The following is a 20,755-nucleotide window of genomic DNA, read 5'->3' as shown; positions in this document are numbered from 1 at the left end:
CAGTTGAGGGAGAAACTGCGAGGGAAGGGTCATAACTCATCAACAAGGGTACCTACATAATCAACGTTTGTATACTTAACCCTGAATTGTACCCCACATCTTTATAATAAAAAAAAAAAGCAACACAGAAAATCAACTCTGGATGTTAAAACTAGTGGATAAGTGTTTGATAAGGAACATGATATTTACACAGTCTCAAAGTACCTTCCTACAAATTACTATTACGCTCAAAGAAAACTATGCTAACTGTATAGTGGAGAAAACTGGAAGACATCATCTTAATCAAATGACCAGTGTTAACATGATCTATACTGGGACAAAATGACATCATGCATTTCCTGATAAGATAAAACTAAGGATACAATATCACACCTGTGGGATTATTTCTGAACCTAATCATGAGAAAATATCAAACAAATCCAAATTGAGAATATTCTATAAATTAACTGATCTATCTCTTCAAATATCAAGGTCAAGAAATGTAAAGAAAGGCTGAAGGGTCATTTAAAGTTATAGAGAATAAAGAACCATGACAGCTAAATGCAACTAAATGCAATGCATGATCTTGAGTGGGACTGTGGACAGGGGAAAAAAAATCTATAAAAAACATTATTGTGGCCATCATCAATAACTCAAAAAACAACAGATACTGGAGAGGATCCGGGAAAAGGGAACATTTCTACACTGTTTGTGGAAGTGTAAACTAGTACAATCTCTGTGGAAAAGTTTGGCGATTCCTTTTTTTTTTTTTGAGTTGGAGTCTCACTCTGTTGCCCAGACTAGAGTGCAGTGGTTGCTCCCAGCCACCGCAGTCTCGACCTGCTGGGCTCCGGTGATCCTTCCACCTCAGCCTTCCGAGTAGCCGGAATTACAGGCATGCGCTACCACGCCTGGCTGACTTTTTGATTTATTGTAGAGATGAGGTCTCACTGCCCAGGCGGGTCTCGAACCCGCGGGCTTAGGCAATCCACTCACCTCAGCCTCCCAAAGGCGCGGGATTACAGGCTGAGCCACCGAGCCCGGCCTGGCGATTCCTTAAAGATCTAAAAATAGACCTTCCATACGACCCTGCAATCCTCCTTCTGGGAATATACCCAGAGGAACTCAAATCACTCTGTGAAAAAGATACCTGCACACGCATGTTTATTGCAGCATTATTCACAACAGCAAAAGCATGGAACCATCCATGCTGCCCACTGAAAGAGGACTGGATTTAAAAAATGTGGTACATATACATGATGGAATATTACACAGCCATAAAGGACAAAATTACGAACTTAGCAGCAACTTGGATGGAATTAGAATCTATAACAAATCTATTACAGAAACAAAGAACTGAATATCACATGTTCTCATTCATAAGCGGATCTTGAATAATTATCATAATACTATAAGAAAGGGATTGGCAGTAGTGAAAAACTGCTGGGGAGAGCTGGGGTAGGGCAGGATTGGCAGTAATGGGAAACTGCCAGGGGAGAGAGGGGGCGTGCCTTATCAACAAGGGTACCTGCATAATGAATATTTGTATACCTAACCCTGAATTGTACTCCACATCTTTAAAATAAAATTTTTTTCAAAAAAAGAACATTACTGGGCAATTAATGATATTGATTGTGGACTGTAAATGAGACAATAGTATTTTAACAATAAATTTATTGATTTTGATAACTATAACTTAGTTATAGAGAGAATAACCCTTAAAAAAATATAAGTCTACAAATGTACGTGTAAAAAACATACCTACAACTTACTCTCAAATGATTAAGAAATTTTAAGAACATACACACACATAGTAGAAGTGGGCAGAGAAAGAGTCAACAACGAAGCAAATAAGGCAAAATGTAAGTAAGTAAATAAGCAGTGAGTCTAGGTAAAAATTAAAAGTATACATAGAATATCTTTTTCACTATTCTTGCAACTATTCTGTAAGTCTAAAATTACAGCAAAAGAAAAAGTTACTTAAACAAAGGTAAATGGGTTGGGCTTGGTGGCTCAGCCTGTAATCCCAGCACTTTGGGAGACCAAGGCGACTGGATTGCCTGAGTCTGCGGGTTTGAGACCAGCCATGGCAATTTGGCGAGACCTCGGCTCTACAATAAATAAAAAAATTAGCCAGGCGTGGTAGCACGTGCCTGTAGTTATGGCTACTTGGAAGGCTGAGGCGGAAGGATCGCCAGAGTCCAGCAGATCGACGCCGGGGTGGCTTGAGCGTGCCACTGAATTCCAGCCTGGGCAACGAAGTGAGTAGACTCCAACTCAAAAAAAAAGAAATCGTGGCTAAAAACTACAAAAGCAGTAATGCAATGGAGAAATGAATCGCTATACAGCACTTACATTTCCATATGGCCCTCATATACTTTAAAAATCAATATAACCTTATACTGACCAAAATCTTAATCCTTTTCTCTTTAAATCACAGCATATATATTCCAGCTCTAGCCTTTGTGAGAATGTACTAAGTAGCTAGCTATACAAGGAGATGGAGGAAGGGACAAGCATAAATTATAAAAATTGGCTTTGTAGCCAACTATGTCCATTCTGAATTGTGAAAACTTTCTGTTATAGCATATTTTTAAAAATTAATACACAATGAAAGACACTAAATAAATAAAAATAGTCATTGCTTTGTTAAACTCTGGTGTGTCCATGTGGCTCTTTAAGTTATGGCTGCCATGTTTCCTCCCCTACCTTGGGGAGGTGAATCTTACCTCCTTTCTTCTTCTCTCTCTCTTTTACTTTGTAAACAAACTATATTTTTCAATCTAAAAAAATAAATAAAGTAAGTTTTTGTTGCATTCTTAGAATGAAAACTGAAGATTTACCTAATTAAATGGTATGTTTGAGAAGTACTGATTGGTTCATAGCTCCTTTAGGAAAGGACTAGCAATTTCAAAGGATAACCTGAGCTTAAGTATATATAGACTTCTACTGTTTATGTCCCCTTTTTGGTACCAACTCATAAGCTAAAAATTTTACCTGCCCTCTATGAAAACATTTCCCGAGAGCAAAAAGGTCACCATTATTCAAGGAACTGTAGACTGAATAAAAGATGAAAAGCAGCTGATTGGTTGACCAGAGAATGGAATCCATAAATACTAAATCAGTAAGTCCAAAAGAAATGACTGGAGAATAAGCATCACTCAAGTGTAACTAACTAGCACTTAAACTGATTCATAATTAATATAAAATGATAAAGTGAATCTTAGCAAACTCAGAATATTTTACTATCACTGAAAATATGCTGCCATTCTAAAAATGACTGCCATATTATTTGTTAAAAATCAACATTTTAATTTATATTTAATTGATGAGTTTTCAAGAATGCTACCTTCTTCATGAAATTTTCTCATCCTCTCTTCACTGGAGCATGAACTTTCAGCCTTTGGCATTTTTTTTGTTTGTTACTAATACAATTCTTATACTGGAGTTGATGTGAATTTTTTTAAACCACTATTCTAGAGTCTAAGCTCCTGGAGGGCAGGAAGTATATTTTACTCAGTATCTATAGGGTCTAGCACAATACTCAGTACATAGTATAAACTAATAAGTAATTATCAAGTCAAATTAATGGACTAATTAGCCACATGAACCATGTAAAACTAATCTAAAAAGATTTCATCAAAGAGTTAAAATAATAAAGTTTTTGCACAACATGAAGACTGTGCGTTAGAAAAGCAATGGTGCTAAGAAACAATCCAGAGAGCATAATAAGGAGGCAGGGAGAGGGAATGGAGAGAGTGGGGAAAGAACAAGGAAAGATAAACAGATTTGCTTATATGCATCAGAGTGCCTAAGCACAGGCATAAATAAACCACCTGACAATAAGGGCAGTTAAGATAACTGAGACATGAGTACTAGATATGTAGAAGATCTCAAAGAGTATGCTCATGAGTTTATTTCAAGAGAATTTCTAGAAGAGCAACATGATTAAAACAGCACCGAGGACAAAGAATTTCACACTGTAGAGTCTAGCTTCCCTCTTCATAATTAGGACAATCATATAATTATCATTGGGATAATTTTGAGAGCGAAAGAGAACACTATATACAAACTAGGACTTATCCCATGCAAACTGGATTGCACAGTCACCCTACTTACAGCCCACTTATAGCTTACCTCTGGCCACCTTGATTCTTTCTCAAGGTTCAGTGACCATTTCAAAATGTATATTCATTTCCTTGCAAACTTCTTCCCCTACTTATCCAAACCAAATATGAAGAATATGAAAACAGCCATCTGGGAATCACAGCTCAACCCAGTTTTATATTACCTGCCTGACAAAATCATCATGTAAACTTTACCAATTATTTGATCATATGCCATACAGGAAAGAATGGTTAGCTTTACTAAAAATAAAAATTAAGCTCACTGATTAAACACCAAACAAAAGGAAATAAAACCAAAAGAACTGGCAAATCAAAGCATACACATTTGTTGTGAGATCCCTAGAAGCAACTTCTATTTTTGATCTAGGGCACTATGTCAGCAGTACTTATATAAATCAGAAGTAAAATATATCTTACCTTGGGAACTCTGGGAGGACTCTGTAGAAGAGGAACTACTATCTGTATAAGTCTGTGGTTCTTCTTTTCCTTCTTGAATAGATGAATTACCAGCCTCTGCTACCCTGGATGCTTGCTGCAATGTTTCTGTTACCAGCTGTCTTGTTTGTTCACTAACAACTGTGGCTTGAAAAGTCACCGGTTTGGGTTTAATAAGAACCTAGAAAAGCAGAAATACATTGAGATAAAATTTTGGAACACTATTTAAAATGCTAAACTTCTGGGTCATAAACTACTATTTTCCTGGTATGGAAAATATTCTGTACATTTATTATACTTTGGGCACAGCACTGTTAATCAAAGATTAATACAATCTACAGACAAATTATAGTATAAGTTACATGCAACATTTTAAGTGGTACATGCCAGACTGCAATAGCCATGATTCTGGTAAGAGCCTTTGTGTCTGTTTATTCTTGCCTATAATGACTTTAGGAGTTGCTTTACGACCTGTAGACTGTAGAGTAGAATGACAGCCACAAGCTGAGGATGGCACAACAAAAAGACACAAGGAGCCTAGATTCCTAATGGAATTTTTGCACTGCACTATCAGTTTAGGACTTCCTCCCTCTGAAATTTTATTAACATAATAAAAATAAACCCTAATCTGCTTGAGCCACTGTTCTTCAAGTTTCTTTTCATTAGGAACCAGATAAAATTCCTAACTGACACAGCTGCATAAAGTAAACTTGCTTGGGACCTAAGTAATCGTTGAAAAAACCCCAGACAAATGCTGATTTAAACAACTATCAGAAGCAACACGGAACCTGGGGCTAAACAACTCCCAGCAAAAACCAAAACCACAGACACTGTAACAAGTGAAATGGGAGACATGTTTCAAACTGGACCACTCCACTTCAAATTTTGAACTCTAGGAGTTAATTTCAATTGGGTCTACAGGATAAAAATGCTAATTCATCGCAATTAATTATTTCTACCATACAAAAGATCCTAAACCTTTGTGAACTCTATTAACTTACCCATTTCTAAGAGTTCAAGAATAAAAATATAGTTTATACCATAACTTAGATGATGGAGCAAATGAAACTGTTATTGTTGAACTGTTATTGTTTGGATTTGTCACAAACTTTTTGTTTTTAGATCTGTATAACTATTTGGCTACAATTCTGAGGAAACATATTCTAAAGGTAAATTATTAAAGTTAAATTAATACCTTTTATAAAAATTCTAGGATAGCACTTGTTGACCAAAGCTGATACTGCTTTCTTTGTTAGTCTCAGAAAAGTAAAGTACCTACAAAATAAATAGTAGCCTAGCAGCATATAATTAAATCCTGAGCCTAAACTGCCTAGGCAGATTTTCAGAAAAGTTGCATTATTTTGCATTGGTTGAAAACTTAAGAGATTTTTATATGAACCCTTCATCATGAAGGGTTCAAGTAAAGCAAATTTTATAAGTAAATAAAATGTTTTAGAGGACACTTTGGTTTATAACAAGTATTTTTCTTTGATAGATTCTGAATAATTACCATCCTCCCTCAACTATCCACAACTCAAATCAGCAAGTTTTATTCCAAATGAATTCTTTTCCCACAATCTTTGCTCATAGCTTCACACACATATTTAGATATTTTTTAAAAGTACCGAAGAAAGAAACACAGGTTGTGACAATATATGAATTCAATCATAACTGTTAATAATCTGATTGTTTAAAGATTATTGATCCTTTCCTTCAAATTTCTACCTGGGGATTTTAAGAATTTAAAATATATGAGAGCCAAGAAAACCCACCATTTCTTGTAGCATACCTGTGTTTTCCCCTGCTGCCCATAAACAATTTTTGTTGGGATGATTTTAGCTGCTGGTTGAACTGTGGAACCTATTCCTTTTGGCTGAGTTACAATCATTTTGGTGATGGGTCTTGTAGCAGTGATGATAGCTGGCTTTGCTCCTGTTGGCACTGTCTGAATAGTCTTTTCTCCCTAAACGGAAATGATTATAAGAGATTTGTATGAATTTAAATGATAAAAATTGTCCTCTTACTGAAATATCAGAGAAAGGTTTTTACCAAGATGATAGGAAAAGAACTATAGATTATAGAACAAAGTATAATGCTTCCAGGTGATCAAAAATCCTAGACTTGGTTGAAAAGATCTTAAAAGTCATCTGGCCAATGACTTGGTTGAAAAGATCAAGTCTTTTCAACCAAGTCTAGTGAGGAGTGAATTTTTTAAAAATTTCCTCATGTAAGAATACTTATTATACTGTCCCATTTATAGAATACATACATAATCGAGTCAGAAAATTATGGAAGAACATATAGTAAACTGTTAACAATGCATATCTCTAAGAATTGGAATTATAAGTTTTATCCCCCCACAGTCATTTTCAATTGACCTGAAATATTTATGTAATAAAAAAATGACTGTGCCATATGCCAGCAGCTAAATGTACACACACAAAATAAACTCCTTAAGTTCCACATATATTAAATTATAAGGGTACCAGGTACAGTGGCTCATGCCTGTAATCTAGCCTTTGGGAGACTGAGGTAGGTGAACTGCTTGATCACAGGAGTTTGAGACCAGCGTAGGTAACACCACAAAAAAGATTTTTTAAAAATTGGCCAGGCATGGTGGTGAACATCTGTAGTCCTAGCTACTCATAAGGCAGAGGTGGGAGAATTGCTTGAGCCTAGGAGGCAGAGGCTGCAGTGAGCCATGACCATGCCACTGCACTCCAGTCTGGGCAACAAAATGAGATTCCTGAGTCAAATAAATACATAAATAAATAAATAGGTAGATAGACAGATAGCAGAATATATATGTGAAAAAGTATAGGCAAGATACAAAATCAGCAGAGATAGTAAGATTTTTTCTAAGGTTATATATAAGAAAAAAAGGAAGAATCTCAGCATTTTGGGAGGCCAAGGTGAGAGGACTACCTGAGCCCAAGGGTTCGAGACCAGCATGGGCAACTTAGCGAGACCTCATCTCTACAATAAATCAAAAAAACTAGCCAGGCGTGGTGGCGCGAGCCTATAGTTCCAGCTACTTGGAAGGCTGAGGCGGAAGGATCACCTGAGCCCAGCTGGTTGAGGCTGCAGTGGCCCTGAGTGTGTCACTGTACTCCAGCCTGGGGGACAGAGTGAGACTCCAATTCCAAAAAAAAAAAAAAAGAAACGAAGGAAGAAAAAGCTTAGGGTGCTCCCCATGTTTTACTATTAGCATATTACTAATATCACTTTATTAACTATATACCTTATGCCCATTAACCTTTCACCATTTTCTATACCTTCACCTGCTTTATTATTTTTTCCACTTTTTGCTTTACTCTTTTTTTTGAGTTGGAATCACTCTGTCGCCCAGACTGGAGTGCAGTGGCTGCTCCTGGCCACCGCAGCCTCGACCTGCTGGGCTCTGTTGATCCTTCCACTTCAGTCTTCCGAGTAGCTGGAATCACAGGTACGCGCTACCACGCCCGGCTAATTTTTTGATTTTATTGGAGATGAGGTCTTGCCTGCCCAGATGGGTCTCGAACCCATGGACTCAGGCAATCCATTCACCTCAGGCCCTGTCCAAGTATAATGACCCATTCAAAGCCAAAGAAAGCCAACTAGCAGGCTCTTTTTTGGAAAAGTTCTTTTTATGTGTGTTGTGGGCATGCACAGGTGAGCAAGTGGTGAATACAGGTGTAAGGGCCTATGTGGTGAAGAAGATGGTCTTATATGTTGATATGCTTGTTTTACTAGCATTGCCTGTTGTCAAATCGTTGCTAGCAAATACATCTAACAGGTATGATTCACACATGACTCGTACAATGCATTCAAATCACACTACAAAGGGTTCCAAAAATCTGAATTCTAATCCTGGCCTTTGCTCTTGACTTATGTAAATTCAGGCTAGGAACAATCTAGGTTTTCCCACATGTTGAAAAAAAACTAATGCTGGACCCCTACCAACATTGTAAAGACGATGATGCTTTTATAAGATCTACTTAAATGGAGTATAGCACTCCATTTTCTAGCGAAGTCAGGCAAGGTAGAGAGATACTATCAAACCTACATAGTTAAGTACCAAGAATGACAACAACAAGAAAATCAATGATTGAGGATTTCCTATACCCAGGCACTGTTCCAAGCACTTCTGAAATAGCTACCAGTTACTGAACATCACCCACTGGTAATGCTTATCATTCTCAATGTATAGATGAGGAAATTAAGAAGGGGAACTAGAATAAGTCACCCAAAGTCAAACAACTACAATACTAAGAATCGAAGCCAGATTTGTGTAAGCAACTGCCTCCGGAATTATAAATGAATCAAACGAATTTATTTGATTCTTTTTCACTAGCTCAAAGAGTTTTAAAAAAAAAAAAGTCCCTATCAATTAGCTTAGTCTAAATCTGAAATATTTCTCTTTGCTCAGTCTAGGCCAAATATTAGGGTAATACTATTGGCCTTAAGCAGGAATAACATAATACTGCAAAAGAAGTTCCCCTGCAGTAAACATCTAATCATGGTCACAAGCAAGCTAGCTATGAGCAAGTATAAGCAACATATTTTAGAAACTACTGTGAAAAATGGCATCAGTTGGTGGTGCTTTGAGAGCTACTGTATCACTTCCAAGCTATCCTGGCCATTGTAGGGTTCTAAAATCCTTATGTAAATACTTGTATATCTGGCCTTTAAAATCCTCAGTGGAATGCTAAGTCTGCAGTCCAAGCTCTTACTTACTCCAGCATTTAGTAATGTTGTGACAACGTTTTTGCCCGGGAGGCCTTGAATGGTCGTTCCTTTTCCTGTAGTCTTTTGCACAACAATCACATTGGGCTTGGAAGTCATTGGGATTGTAGTGATTTTGGTAGTCGTTCCTTAGAGAAGAAGGAAGAAAAGGAGGCCTGAGTTAAGAACTGGTGATATTTGGTTATTTTTATTTGTGTTGTATACAATTTCATATATATAGTCAATGTCATCCCGAGATAATGTGAAATCATGAGGATGAAAATGAAGGCTTGGAATAGTAAGGCATAAGTCATCCCAGAATGAAAGAATATTAAGAATTGACTCTTAAAGCAGGCATCTTTTTAGCATCTGAGGACCCACACACCAAACTTGGAATCTAAAAATACCACTATCAGTTTCCTCATCAATATTTCCTTTCTGACTAGTTAAATGAAACAAATCAGAATCTCTGTTCCATAACATGCATTTATTCCAAACCCAGTAATACACCTACATGACTAGTGTGATGGGAAAACACTTCAAAAAAAGAACATGAGACATACATACAAGACTGGACTCTAGAGAAAATTTATAATAAGAAATAAGCCATGTATTTTTGTGTGACTAAAAAAGGTGAAATAGGCTGGGCATGGTGGCTCACACCTGTAATCCCAGCACTTGGGAGACTAAGGCAGGAGAATTACCTAAATTCAGGAGTTGAAGGCTATGGTGAGCTGTAACCATGCCACAGCACTCCAGCCTGGGCAACAGAGTGAGACTCTTACTCAAAAAAAAAAAAAAAAAAAGACAAAGTAAACACTGGTACACAGACCAAGTCACAGATTCAGTATGTGCTTTTTGTAAGCTGCAGCACTCTGGAAAGTGTGTGGATAAAACTCTAATTTATAGCTACATATGTGAATTCATATTTTCAACTATTAAAATCTATCTAATAGGTCTATATCTACTGATCCAAGCATAATATTATCTTGCCTCTCTCCCCATCCTTCTATAATCTGCTTCTCTTCTCTTCTACCTATCAAACCTACACCTATCAAATTTGTACTCCATATATTTCTAATTGCTCAAGTTGGAAATCTTAATGCAAATCTTTGATCCACTGCTTGTCTTGCCCATCCCAAACCAAAATGAGTGTCCCTTTTAAGCTCTACACTGTATCTTTTGATGTCACTGATTCTTCAGTGTTTAGCAACAGTGAATGGCAATTATCAAGTAATAGATGTTCAACGAGTATGTGAATGAACTCAATGAGTCACCAACATGCCTTCTTTCAAAATGTCATCAATGCCAGCTCAACAGCCTCATCTCCTTTCCCAAACTGCCTATTTCAAGTTTCTTTATCATGCAAACAGCTCTGGTACTCCCTGTCATATCAAGCATCCTAAAAAAACTAACTTCATATGCCAAGAACCTGGAACATATCAAACTAGTTAAAAACCTCCCAATCCCTACTGTATCCCTAGTTCCGACTTCCCCTTTTGTGTTTCAAACTACTACATAATGTGGCCCTTAATTTGATCTAATTAGTTCCTACCCCAGGGTACACATTGTAAATTCCCATCTAACAAACAACTTCTTTATTATGGATTCCCATTATCTCCCACACAAGGCCCAAACTCCTCTGCCTAGCTTTCCAGGTTTTGTCAGACTTTAATTTTTAGGGTTATTCAACATATATCTCTCCTTCCGTGTGCTGATCTCCACACTGGTCCCTAAGCATACCAGTCCCAGTATGACTTTTGCTCCTCTAATTTCTTCTGCCTATAAAAACGGCGCACATCATATTCTTCTCCTATAAGCCTATATATCACTTTTCTTATTTTATTTCAGTTATTTTTTTGAGTTGGAGTCTCACTCTGTCACCCAGGCTGGAGTGCAGTAGTACGCTCATGGCCACCACAGCCTTGACCTGCTGGACTCGGGCCGATTCTTCTGTCTCAGTCTTCCTTGTAGTTGGAACCACGGGCACATGCCACTATGTCAGGCTGACTTTTTATTTATTTATTGTAGAGACGAGGTCTCACCATGTTGCTCAGGCTGATCTCGAACCCCTGAGCTCAGGCGATCCTCTCGCCTCTGTCTCCCAAAGTGCTGGGATTACAGGCATGAGCTACCATACCCAGCTATATCACTATTCAAATGACTAAGTACAGAATAGTTATTTAGTAAAAACAACCAATATATTTGCAAAGAAAATTTTTAAATTATTTTCCACTGGAAAATCTTAACACTCTTTATTAGAGTTTTAAAACAAATTGCACTAAGAATAAGTATATTCTAGTCATATGTTAATTTTGGAAATACTACTATAAAAATATCTTCTTATATACTTGCCATTATCTAGTATCTCATCAGCCCAGGGTATAATACATTCAGAGGTTACATTAAAAAGTATTTTTTTCTATAAGTGAGCTGAGCTGTTTAGAATCACAAAAACCAAGCTGCCCATTATTCCCTTATACCAACATCAACTCTTAATTAATAACTCCAATTCTGCATATGTGATTGACTGTATAGACTTGATACTGCTTTATCAAACATTTAATTAATGAAAAGTGCTTTTAGAAAGTATTTAAAACTACCTCAAAGAAATATAACCCATGCTTTTAATTCTACACCAAAATACAAAGACCACTTTTTGACAAAACTTGCTTAACAAGTGAATTATGTTTATCTCTAATGTCTAATCCCTTCCATTAAAGAGATATGTCAATCTATGAGATTGCTGCAAACCAAGTCTACAAGCTTAACAAAATGTGGTGGGAAGGATGTTAGAAAATAGAAGAAAAAGAAATAGCACGAGGAAAGCTATGTCTGATATTATATTAAAATAAAATTTATGATGAATTATCAATTATAAATGACTGAAGTTACAGTGAGCATGTTCCTATATCTCAGGGGATATCGATGTTCTATCGAAGAAAGAAGTATTCCTCATTAAAGATTAAGGTCATCTTCAATGCTTTCAAAGTAGTCAGTCTACAGTTCTCATGTTACAATAGAACTATACAAACTTACTTGGCTTGCCTTCTTTAGGACAGAGAACAAAACTCATGTACATCCCCATGTATTACAACATCTAGCACAGTATCTGGCTCATAGCATATCAGAGAACCCACCTATGTAGTTTTTTCTTATAAAGAGTCAAAGGCCGTGCATGGTGGCTTACACATGTAATCTCAGCACTTCGGAAAGCCAAGGCAGGAGGACTGTTTGAGCCCTGAAGTAAGAGGCAACATAGCAAGACTTCATCTCTACAAAAAAAAATTTAAAAATTGCCCAAGCATGTTGGTGTACACCTAAAGTACCAGCTACTCAGAAGGCTGAGGCAGGAGTTTGACTCGAGCCCAGGAGGTCGAGGCTGTGATGAGTCATGGTTGTGTCACTGCACTCCAACCTGGGCAGCAGACTGAGATCCCAACTCAAAAAAATAAAAATAAAGAGTCAAGATCCAGGTGCAAATAAATGAATCCCATTTGGATCATAATGGGCTATGACATAACAAATTCCAGGGATTCTAATTTATAAAAAGATGCATGCAAAAGTTTAGACATTATAGTAGGTAACCTTAAAGAAGAACACAAATGTATTGGCTCAGACCTTACTATTCACAGATCCTTAAATCACCTGACAACCTTAGTCTCTTGGGTAATGTTTTATGTTGCTTTACTCAAAAACATGAATGAATGAAAAAGCATGTAAACAACAGTTCCTTGCCTGGACACTGTACTCTTTAATTCAAGAGAATTAAAGTTTTGTCATTGTCACAAGTTCTCATAAAGTCCTCAAAGTCAAGATGAGTACAACTCTGAAGAATCCAATCTTCTGCATAAAAAGACTATGATTCTTCAACTAATCCTCAGCAAAGCTTACAAAAAACTTACAAATCTGATAGTCTCTCATATACCCATATAACTATTTGACTCTATAAGATATGAGTTCATATAAAGATAGTCATGGCTTCCATTTAATTGCTTAGTCTAACAAAGTATTTTGAAGTATTAACTTGTCGTCTAGGATATTTATTCAGAGGAAGTAACTTATGTATAATAATAAATTATGTATAATAATATTCATCATAGGATTATTTATAATGACAAAAATCCTGTAAGCAACTTTTAACAATAATAAAATGGCTAAATAATGGTACATTATATGAGGAAATATTATGTGGCCATTGAGGGGGAAGATGTCAACATATGCTTAGAAGCATGAGAATATTATTATATGAAATAAAAATAAAAACTGATTATATTAGATTCTAATTCAATTTTGAAAAAAATATATACAAACACATTTATACAAACAAATGGATAGAAAAAGAAATTTTAAAAATACCTAAGTTTTAACAAATTTTATGAATGGTTAAAAATCATGGATTTTTAATTTTCTTTGTACTTTTCTGTATCTTTCAAATTCTCCCACAATGAGAATGTATCTTTTTTTTAACCTTCTATTCTTACAACTAGATGCCTGAGTGTATTTTTAAAAATTATTTCTTTTTTTGTTTGAGGGAGAGGGGACTCTAGAATCAGCATTTGCTCATGGATAAAGGCAGATGTTTAAATTAGTTCAACCAGGCTTACTAGTTTACTATGAAAAGACAATAAGGGTCCAATAAACCAACCTACAGTCCCAGGTATCATGGACGAAAAAAAAGAACATAAAATAAGAGAACTGTCTTTATAAAGAATAATGATGTGTAACATAAGGATCAGTTTAGAGCAACCAGGAAAGAGAGGTTATTTGGAATAAAAATGGCAAACGGCAAAGCAAGAGGCAGATAAGTAATACACTACATGCAAGGAATAAAATTGTTTCAGCCAGGTGCGGTGGCTGAATCCTATAATCCCAGCACTTTGGGAGACCAAGGCAAGAGGACTGCCTGAGCCCAGGAGTTGGAAAACAGCCTGCACAATTTGGTGACACCTCATCTCTACAATAAAAATGAAAAAATTAGCCGGGCATGGTAGCATGCGCCTGTAGTTCCAGAAACTTGGAAGGCTGAGGCGGAAGGATCACCTGAGCCCAGCAAATCAATGCTCAAGTGGCCTTGAGTGTGCCACTGCAATCCAGCCTGGGCGTCGGAGTGAGACTCTGACTCAAAAAAAAAAAAAAAAACTTGTTTCAACTATATGCCAAGCATATCCTATAGTGTTGGAAAAGTTTAAGAACTCATCTCATATATACCCATGCCTTAAAATAACAACTAACCATGAATGGTTTTATAATTAAATACAAAGGAGGATAATATGACAAGTGGATAGGGTATATATTTCAGATCACATTTCTTCTTTGCTGGCTTGTGTTGTTCTAACCAGGTACCAAGCAGCTATATTACGAATAAGGTCTGAAAATAGAGGCCTCATGACATCTAAACATTCCTTCAATCTAGTACTATAAATTTATATACAAGTAAGGTAAAATCCTTAAGGTCATAAAAAACATAATCACTTTTTGACAAATGTTTAATGAGTGCTTTATGCTATTTAAAGATACTGTCAAGTAATAAATTATAATTTAAGCTTTAACTGTGTTATTTAAAATAGCCTCTTAAAAGTCAGAGTATGATGATTCTTTCCCTACTGGTTTCACCCTCCTCAGTCTGGCAAACATTGGGTTTTCTCACTTACACTTAAAAGTGCAGCCAAAATTAACAGCTTTAAATATAGTGCTTTATGCCAATATCATGCCCTATCTTTTTTTTTTTTTTTAACTCCCTGACTTATCAGCAACATCTAATTATTGCCAGGAATTTAAATCCCTTAACTTTAAAATGTTAGAATAACCCACCTGGGACATACAAAATACGACTAGTCTACAAAAATGGTAGACAGTTAAAGTCTATAAGTCTCACTTAATCAGAGACTATTTACATCATTTTAATTAAAAAATAATAATCAGTGAAAACAGATGCCATGTTAACATTCCACATTAGGGTCCACAACTCAAATACTACAGGGATGAATGAGCCAATAAAAACCAGGTATGGTTCCAATACACCAATAAATAGGCAGATGGTAAGTCTTCACTATTAAAGTAAATGTTTTTGAAAAGCAAACAGTTAATATAAATGGTGCAAAGCAAGTATTTAAATACGCTAAAGTGACATCAGAAATTGGAATTATAAGAAATGTTCTCTCAAACATATTTAGAGAAACAAATACCAATAATTCACTATCTAGCTCGTATGGCCTTGGACAGGTCGATTTGATTTCTCCAAACCCAAACCTGTCTTTATTTCAGAGTTGTTATGATATCTGAATGGATTGAAAAATGGGAGAAGGAAAATGAAAAAATCTTGATGCAATTATAAACCATAATCTTTTCATTTGATTAATAGCTACTAAAAGTCCTATTTTAGAACAAAGCTTTATATATAAATATTTAATACTAAACTAAAAACTACATTTAATCACTAAACATAAGGATTGAAACCAAAGCTTTTCCAAGCAGAAAACAGATCCAACAGAATCCTTCAATACTGAAGTATGTTTTCTCCTCTCACTGTAGACCCCTTCACCCTTAATATATTTCAGATATACCTACCAGAAACTATATTACTGCTAATTATCTTGCCCCCCAAGGTAGCTAATGATTTGGGTACTACTGTAATGATGCTACCACTGGTAGTTTTCACGTAGGTTGCAGCTCCAGGGGTTGCAGCCATCCGACCTATAGATGGGCTCACAGTTGGCCGTGTATAGGTTGCTTGTGTGCCTATAAAAAGGGAAAAGTCAAAAGAAAAACTTGTCATTACTTATAGAAGAATGATAATTTATATAGTTTAACTATAAGTCAATATAATCTACATTGCTTTAACTTGAAATGAAATTTCAAGGTGTCAAGACATTAATTTATAATTTTACAGCCAGTTTTCAACACATATAGCAAGTACTACAGCCAAGTCAATTGAAATTAATTTTACATATAAAATTTTGTGATGTGTTGCATCAAATTATTAACCCAAGAAAAAGTAGAGCTAACTCTGTTCCCTTCCTCCACTACCCTTCTTCTACTAGTTTTATGCCAAAAAAACCTTAAATTTAATCATCTTTCCTGCCAGAGCATTTTAGATATTTCTGCTATAGATTTTAAGGTCTCTCCATCTGTTTTATGCTTTCTTAGTGCCAAACTCAATGTCAATACTCGGCAAATAAGGCATTATTGTTTGCCTAAAATTCTACAGGTTTTTATTGCTTTGTACTCTGCTCCCCTCTAAATATTATTTCCATCTTTCAAAGAGTTATTCCATCATTTTAGTAGAGATTAAAGTTGAAGCTGCCAAGAGTTGCCAGGAATATTTCTCTTTAGCTTGAAATTTTCTCTATTTACATATTTCCTCAACTTTAACTGACCTGTTAGAATATTTTTTTTCATGTCTCTCAAAAGATTTTACACCCTCTCTACTGTTTCTAAGACTTTCCTCTTTTCCAAAACAGGAACTAAAAACTAATCAAATGAGCCTGTTGTAGTTTCTTATAAATCTAGTCACTCAGAAAGACTATTCCTAAACAAAAATTAATAGCCTTAGAAGAATAAGAAAAAAAAAAAAGATTAAGATAACATCTTCAACAGAAAAAATTTCTTTGATGATAATTAGTTTGAGAGGCCCCTGCAATACATTTTCAATTAACCTCTCCCCTAAAAAACAAAAACACTGCTTTTAGCAAGTTGTTCATCTTTTAAACATACAACCACTACTCAAAAAAGGGAAGAAGAGAGGAACATTAAGTAAAATTGGTTTAAATTGGTTACAAGCATACATCTACATGAGAAAAAAAATTTAATGCAAAGTAAATATGCTACGTGAATATGTACATTGAATTTGCTGAATTATAACTAAAAAATTCAAATTAAGCTTTTGTTTCAGGAAAAGAAATAGACACATAAACATAGTCACAATATTATTTTTCACTGCCTCTTTCTAAATGAAGAATTATATATGCATAACATTATTATCTCTGTGCCAAATGGAGAAAAGCTTGGTGTAAAATTTAACATAAGAATAACAGTGTTTAAAAGCACATGCTTGCATAAAGACAGACAGTAGAATGGTGGTTGCCAGGAGTTGGGGGAAGTAAGACATGAAGAGTTATTGTTTAATGGGTACAGAGTTTCAGTTTGGGAAGATGAAAATTTCTGGAGCTAGATGGTACTGATGGTTACACAACAATAGGAAAGTACTTAATGCCAATGAACTGTAAACATGAAAATGGTAAATTTCATGTTATGTATATTTTACTGTAATTTTAAAAAGAAAGAATATAGATTTTGGAGTCAAACAGATCTGGGCTCAAATCCCAGTTTTGTCTCTTTTTGGCTATGTGACCTTGGGCAAGTTGCTTAATGTCAAGTTGCTGGAAATAGAAATAATAAAGCCTAAAGAAGATTAAGTGCACTGTCGGTACAGACTTTACATACTAGTCAATAAATGACACCTTACAAACTTGAAACAGGTATCATTTTACACTATTTAGATTCTGTCACCTAAATACTGACCTTCCTCAAAAAGTTTTAAGAGTTACACACATCTAAAATAATAGTAATGGCTAATTCTAGTATTAATAGTAATTGTTACTGAGCACTATGTTGGGGAATTTTTATAAACCTGATTTAATACTTAAAATTAAGTTACGGCACAGATATTATTATCCTATTTAAATAAACAAGAAAAAAGATTTAGAGAGATTAAGTAATCTGCTCAAGGTCACAAAGGATGGTGCTATTTATAATGTCTTACACTGTCACTTCCTCTAAGCATAGGCTCACTGTTTTCCTATCTGGGCACAATGGCATCCTTTACTTCTCTCAGTATCAGTAATGCTTACTACATTGTAATGTAACACAGATTCTCAACCTCATCAGAGTAAGGTTTTGTGATTGCGACCTTTTTCATTCATTCAACAAACCCTGACTGAACACCTAACTCATAGACCAGCTTTATACACATATGGTGAAAATGGCTATGGTCCCTTACCCTCATAGACCTTATGGTCTAATAAGGAGACCATCATTAAACAAATCAACAAACAGCTAGTTAAGTAAGAAATTGTGGTAAGTGCTGTCTAGGACAACCACAGAGGATCATCAGAAAGAAAGCAAGAGAAAGCTAATTTCACAGCAGCAGGGGCATGAGAATCAAGAAAAGCCTCTTTGAAGAACTGTCTCACTAATCTCTACATCCCCAATGTCAAGCATATTGCTGGTACAGAGAAATTGTTTGATGAATGTAGGATGAGTGAATGAACTGATGCTCAAGAAAACTTACCAGTAGGAGTGGTTACCAGTTTAGTTGTCATAATTGCACCATTACTGCTAACCACCATAATAGGGGAGTTGCTACTGGTAGGTAGAGTTGCTGTCACTGGTTTGGGTAAGATTTTACTTGGTTGAACCTGTTGTGTGATGATTTTAACACCTTTGAAAGAAAAAAGATAAATCTCAGTACAAACTGTTTTTAAAAACATATCCCTTATGCCAACCCAAGAGGGCAGTAGTCACACATATTTATTCAGTCTTACTTAAAGAGAAGTTTTAAGGCTCATCAAACTAAACTTTTATTTTTCAAATTCCTATATTTCCTAATACACCTCATTTCAGGAATGCAACTAAAATATTACGTTAATAAAGCCTGTAAAAAAAAAACAAATCTTTTATTTTGTCTATGATTGTGGTATATAAATTATTTCAAACCAAAGTTATCCATTTGACTTGAATCTTATTAGTAAATAATCTTTTCCATTCAAATATTTAGGATGAAAGGACTAGCATATCAAGTCAAAACAAAAGTTAATGTAGCTTTTACATATTCCCAACTCCACCAAAGAGTTCTCACAAATCCTTAAATTTAAGAACATGTTTTGTTTGAATTTTTAAATTACCTACTTTTAAAAGTAATTTTAGGCCAGGCATGGTGGCTCACACCTGTAATTCCAGCACTTTGGGAGGCTGAGGTGGGAGGATTGCTTGAGCCCAGGAGTTCAAGACCAGACTAGGCAACAAAGCGAGACCTTGTCTCTACAAAAAAAATAAAATAAAATAAATTAGCCAGGCATGGTGGCATGCACTTGTAGTCTCAACTACTCGAGAGGCTGAGACAAAAGGATTGCCTGAGCCCAGGAGGTAGAGGCTATGGTGAGCTGTGATTGTGCACTCCAGCCTGGGTAACAGAGTGAGATGCCAACTCAAAAAAAAAAAAGTATTTTTAATAGCTCACTTTGTCAAATGTGAGACATTAAAAAAGCATTATTACTGTACCTACACAAAAAAAATGCATGCGGACAAAAACTTGAAAGCAATATGCAAAAGTAAAATTAAAATGTTATGGTGATGATATTATGATTTGGTTTTACATTTTCAAAATGTTTATTTACAATGCCATAACTGTCACATTAACTTTCTGAACATAAATATTCCTTCAAAAGAAAACTTCTTATGCTAACTACAAATGTAAGTGCTAATTACTGGTAACTAAGGAAGAAAACTTTTGGGAACACTTTTTCCCTACTACAGTATTTTCACTGAAATAAATCATGTGATAAAATATATTGTTACAGACAACTAAGAATTATATTACTCTTTTAGATGGTGATGTAGGTTAAGACACTAGGAAGCAAACAGATCTATTTATTTAATAGTCTTAAATAACTTTAAACTTCTTATAGCCAACAAATAAGTCAAAACTAAACATCTAGGACAAGTTATATAATCTTTGTGACTCTGTTTTCTCACCCATAAAATTAAGATATTATTAATACATATTTCATAGGGCTGTTGTAAAGTTTAAATAAAACAAAAGTATAAAGTGCCCAATGCATAAAGAATTCAATAAATAATTATTATTGTGGAAATAAAAAATCTGATTGTAATAACTCTTAACAGTGAGTTTATAGGGGGGAATGATTTCTAGTATTATCTCATTAATGAATTACAATAATGCTTAAGGTACATATAAAAAGAGTCACTAAAGAAATAACCATAGACACAGAAAAAAAAAATAGGAGAGTCCTAAGACAACTCTGCTCAATTGTATGCAAATAAGTTTAAAATCTGGATCAAATAGGTAATTTTCTAGGAAAATATTATTTATCAATAGTTATCCCAGAAAAGAGAAAAATATAAATAGAAACATTTCCACAGAAAAAAAAATGTAAGCATTTCACCCCTTTGCCAAAAAAACAGCAGGCCCAGTTAGGTGCACTGGAGAATTCTATAGTCCTTTAGGAAAGAAGATAATCTCAATGTGGTTATAACCATTCGAGAAATTGGTTCCTGACATGACAGCATAAGGAGCCCTGCTGACCCTGTAATCCAGGGAAATGGGTGAAAAATATAAAACACCATTTAAAGGCTCTGGAAATGATTCCACAGGCAAACAGCAATTGAAGAAATATTTACTGAGGAAAATCTACAAAATTTCAATAAGAAAAACATTTAAACCAAGACCATGTCTTCTTTCCCTGCTACCAGTTCAGCAAGGAGGACAA

General features: G+C 35.3%; 1 protein-coding gene across 2 annotated transcripts in view; it reads right to left on the bottom strand.

The window, feature by feature from the left end:
- The window catches only part of EMSY (EMSY, BRCA2 interacting transcriptional repressor), a 104,033-nt gene that overhangs the window by 25,463 nt on the left and 57,815 nt on the right, over window positions 1-20,755 (bottom strand). For both annotated transcript variants that reach the window (XM_008050411.1, XM_021708745.1), the window contains 5 exons: window positions 18,538-18,687; window positions 15,816-15,986; window positions 9,258-9,394; window positions 6,331-6,504; window positions 4,524-4,722 (listed from right to left, as the gene is read on the bottom strand). In XM_008050411.1, the coding sequence (XP_008048602.1) occupies window positions 4,524-4,722; window positions 6,331-6,504; window positions 9,258-9,394; window positions 15,816-15,986; window positions 18,538-18,687 (831 nt within the window). The remainder of the gene's footprint in view (window positions 1-4,523; window positions 4,723-6,330; window positions 6,505-9,257; window positions 9,395-15,815; window positions 15,987-18,537; window positions 18,688-20,755) is intronic.

This window comes from Carlito syrichta, unplaced genomic scaffold, assembly GCF_000164805.1.
Source record: "Carlito syrichta isolate Samal-C Ts95f unplaced genomic scaffold, Tarsius_syrichta-2.0.1 Scaffold145306, whole genome shotgun sequence".
Taxonomy (NCBI): Eukaryota; Metazoa; Chordata; class Mammalia; order Primates; family Tarsiidae; genus Carlito; species Carlito syrichta.
This window is presented reverse-complemented; position numbering and strand designations above follow the sequence as displayed.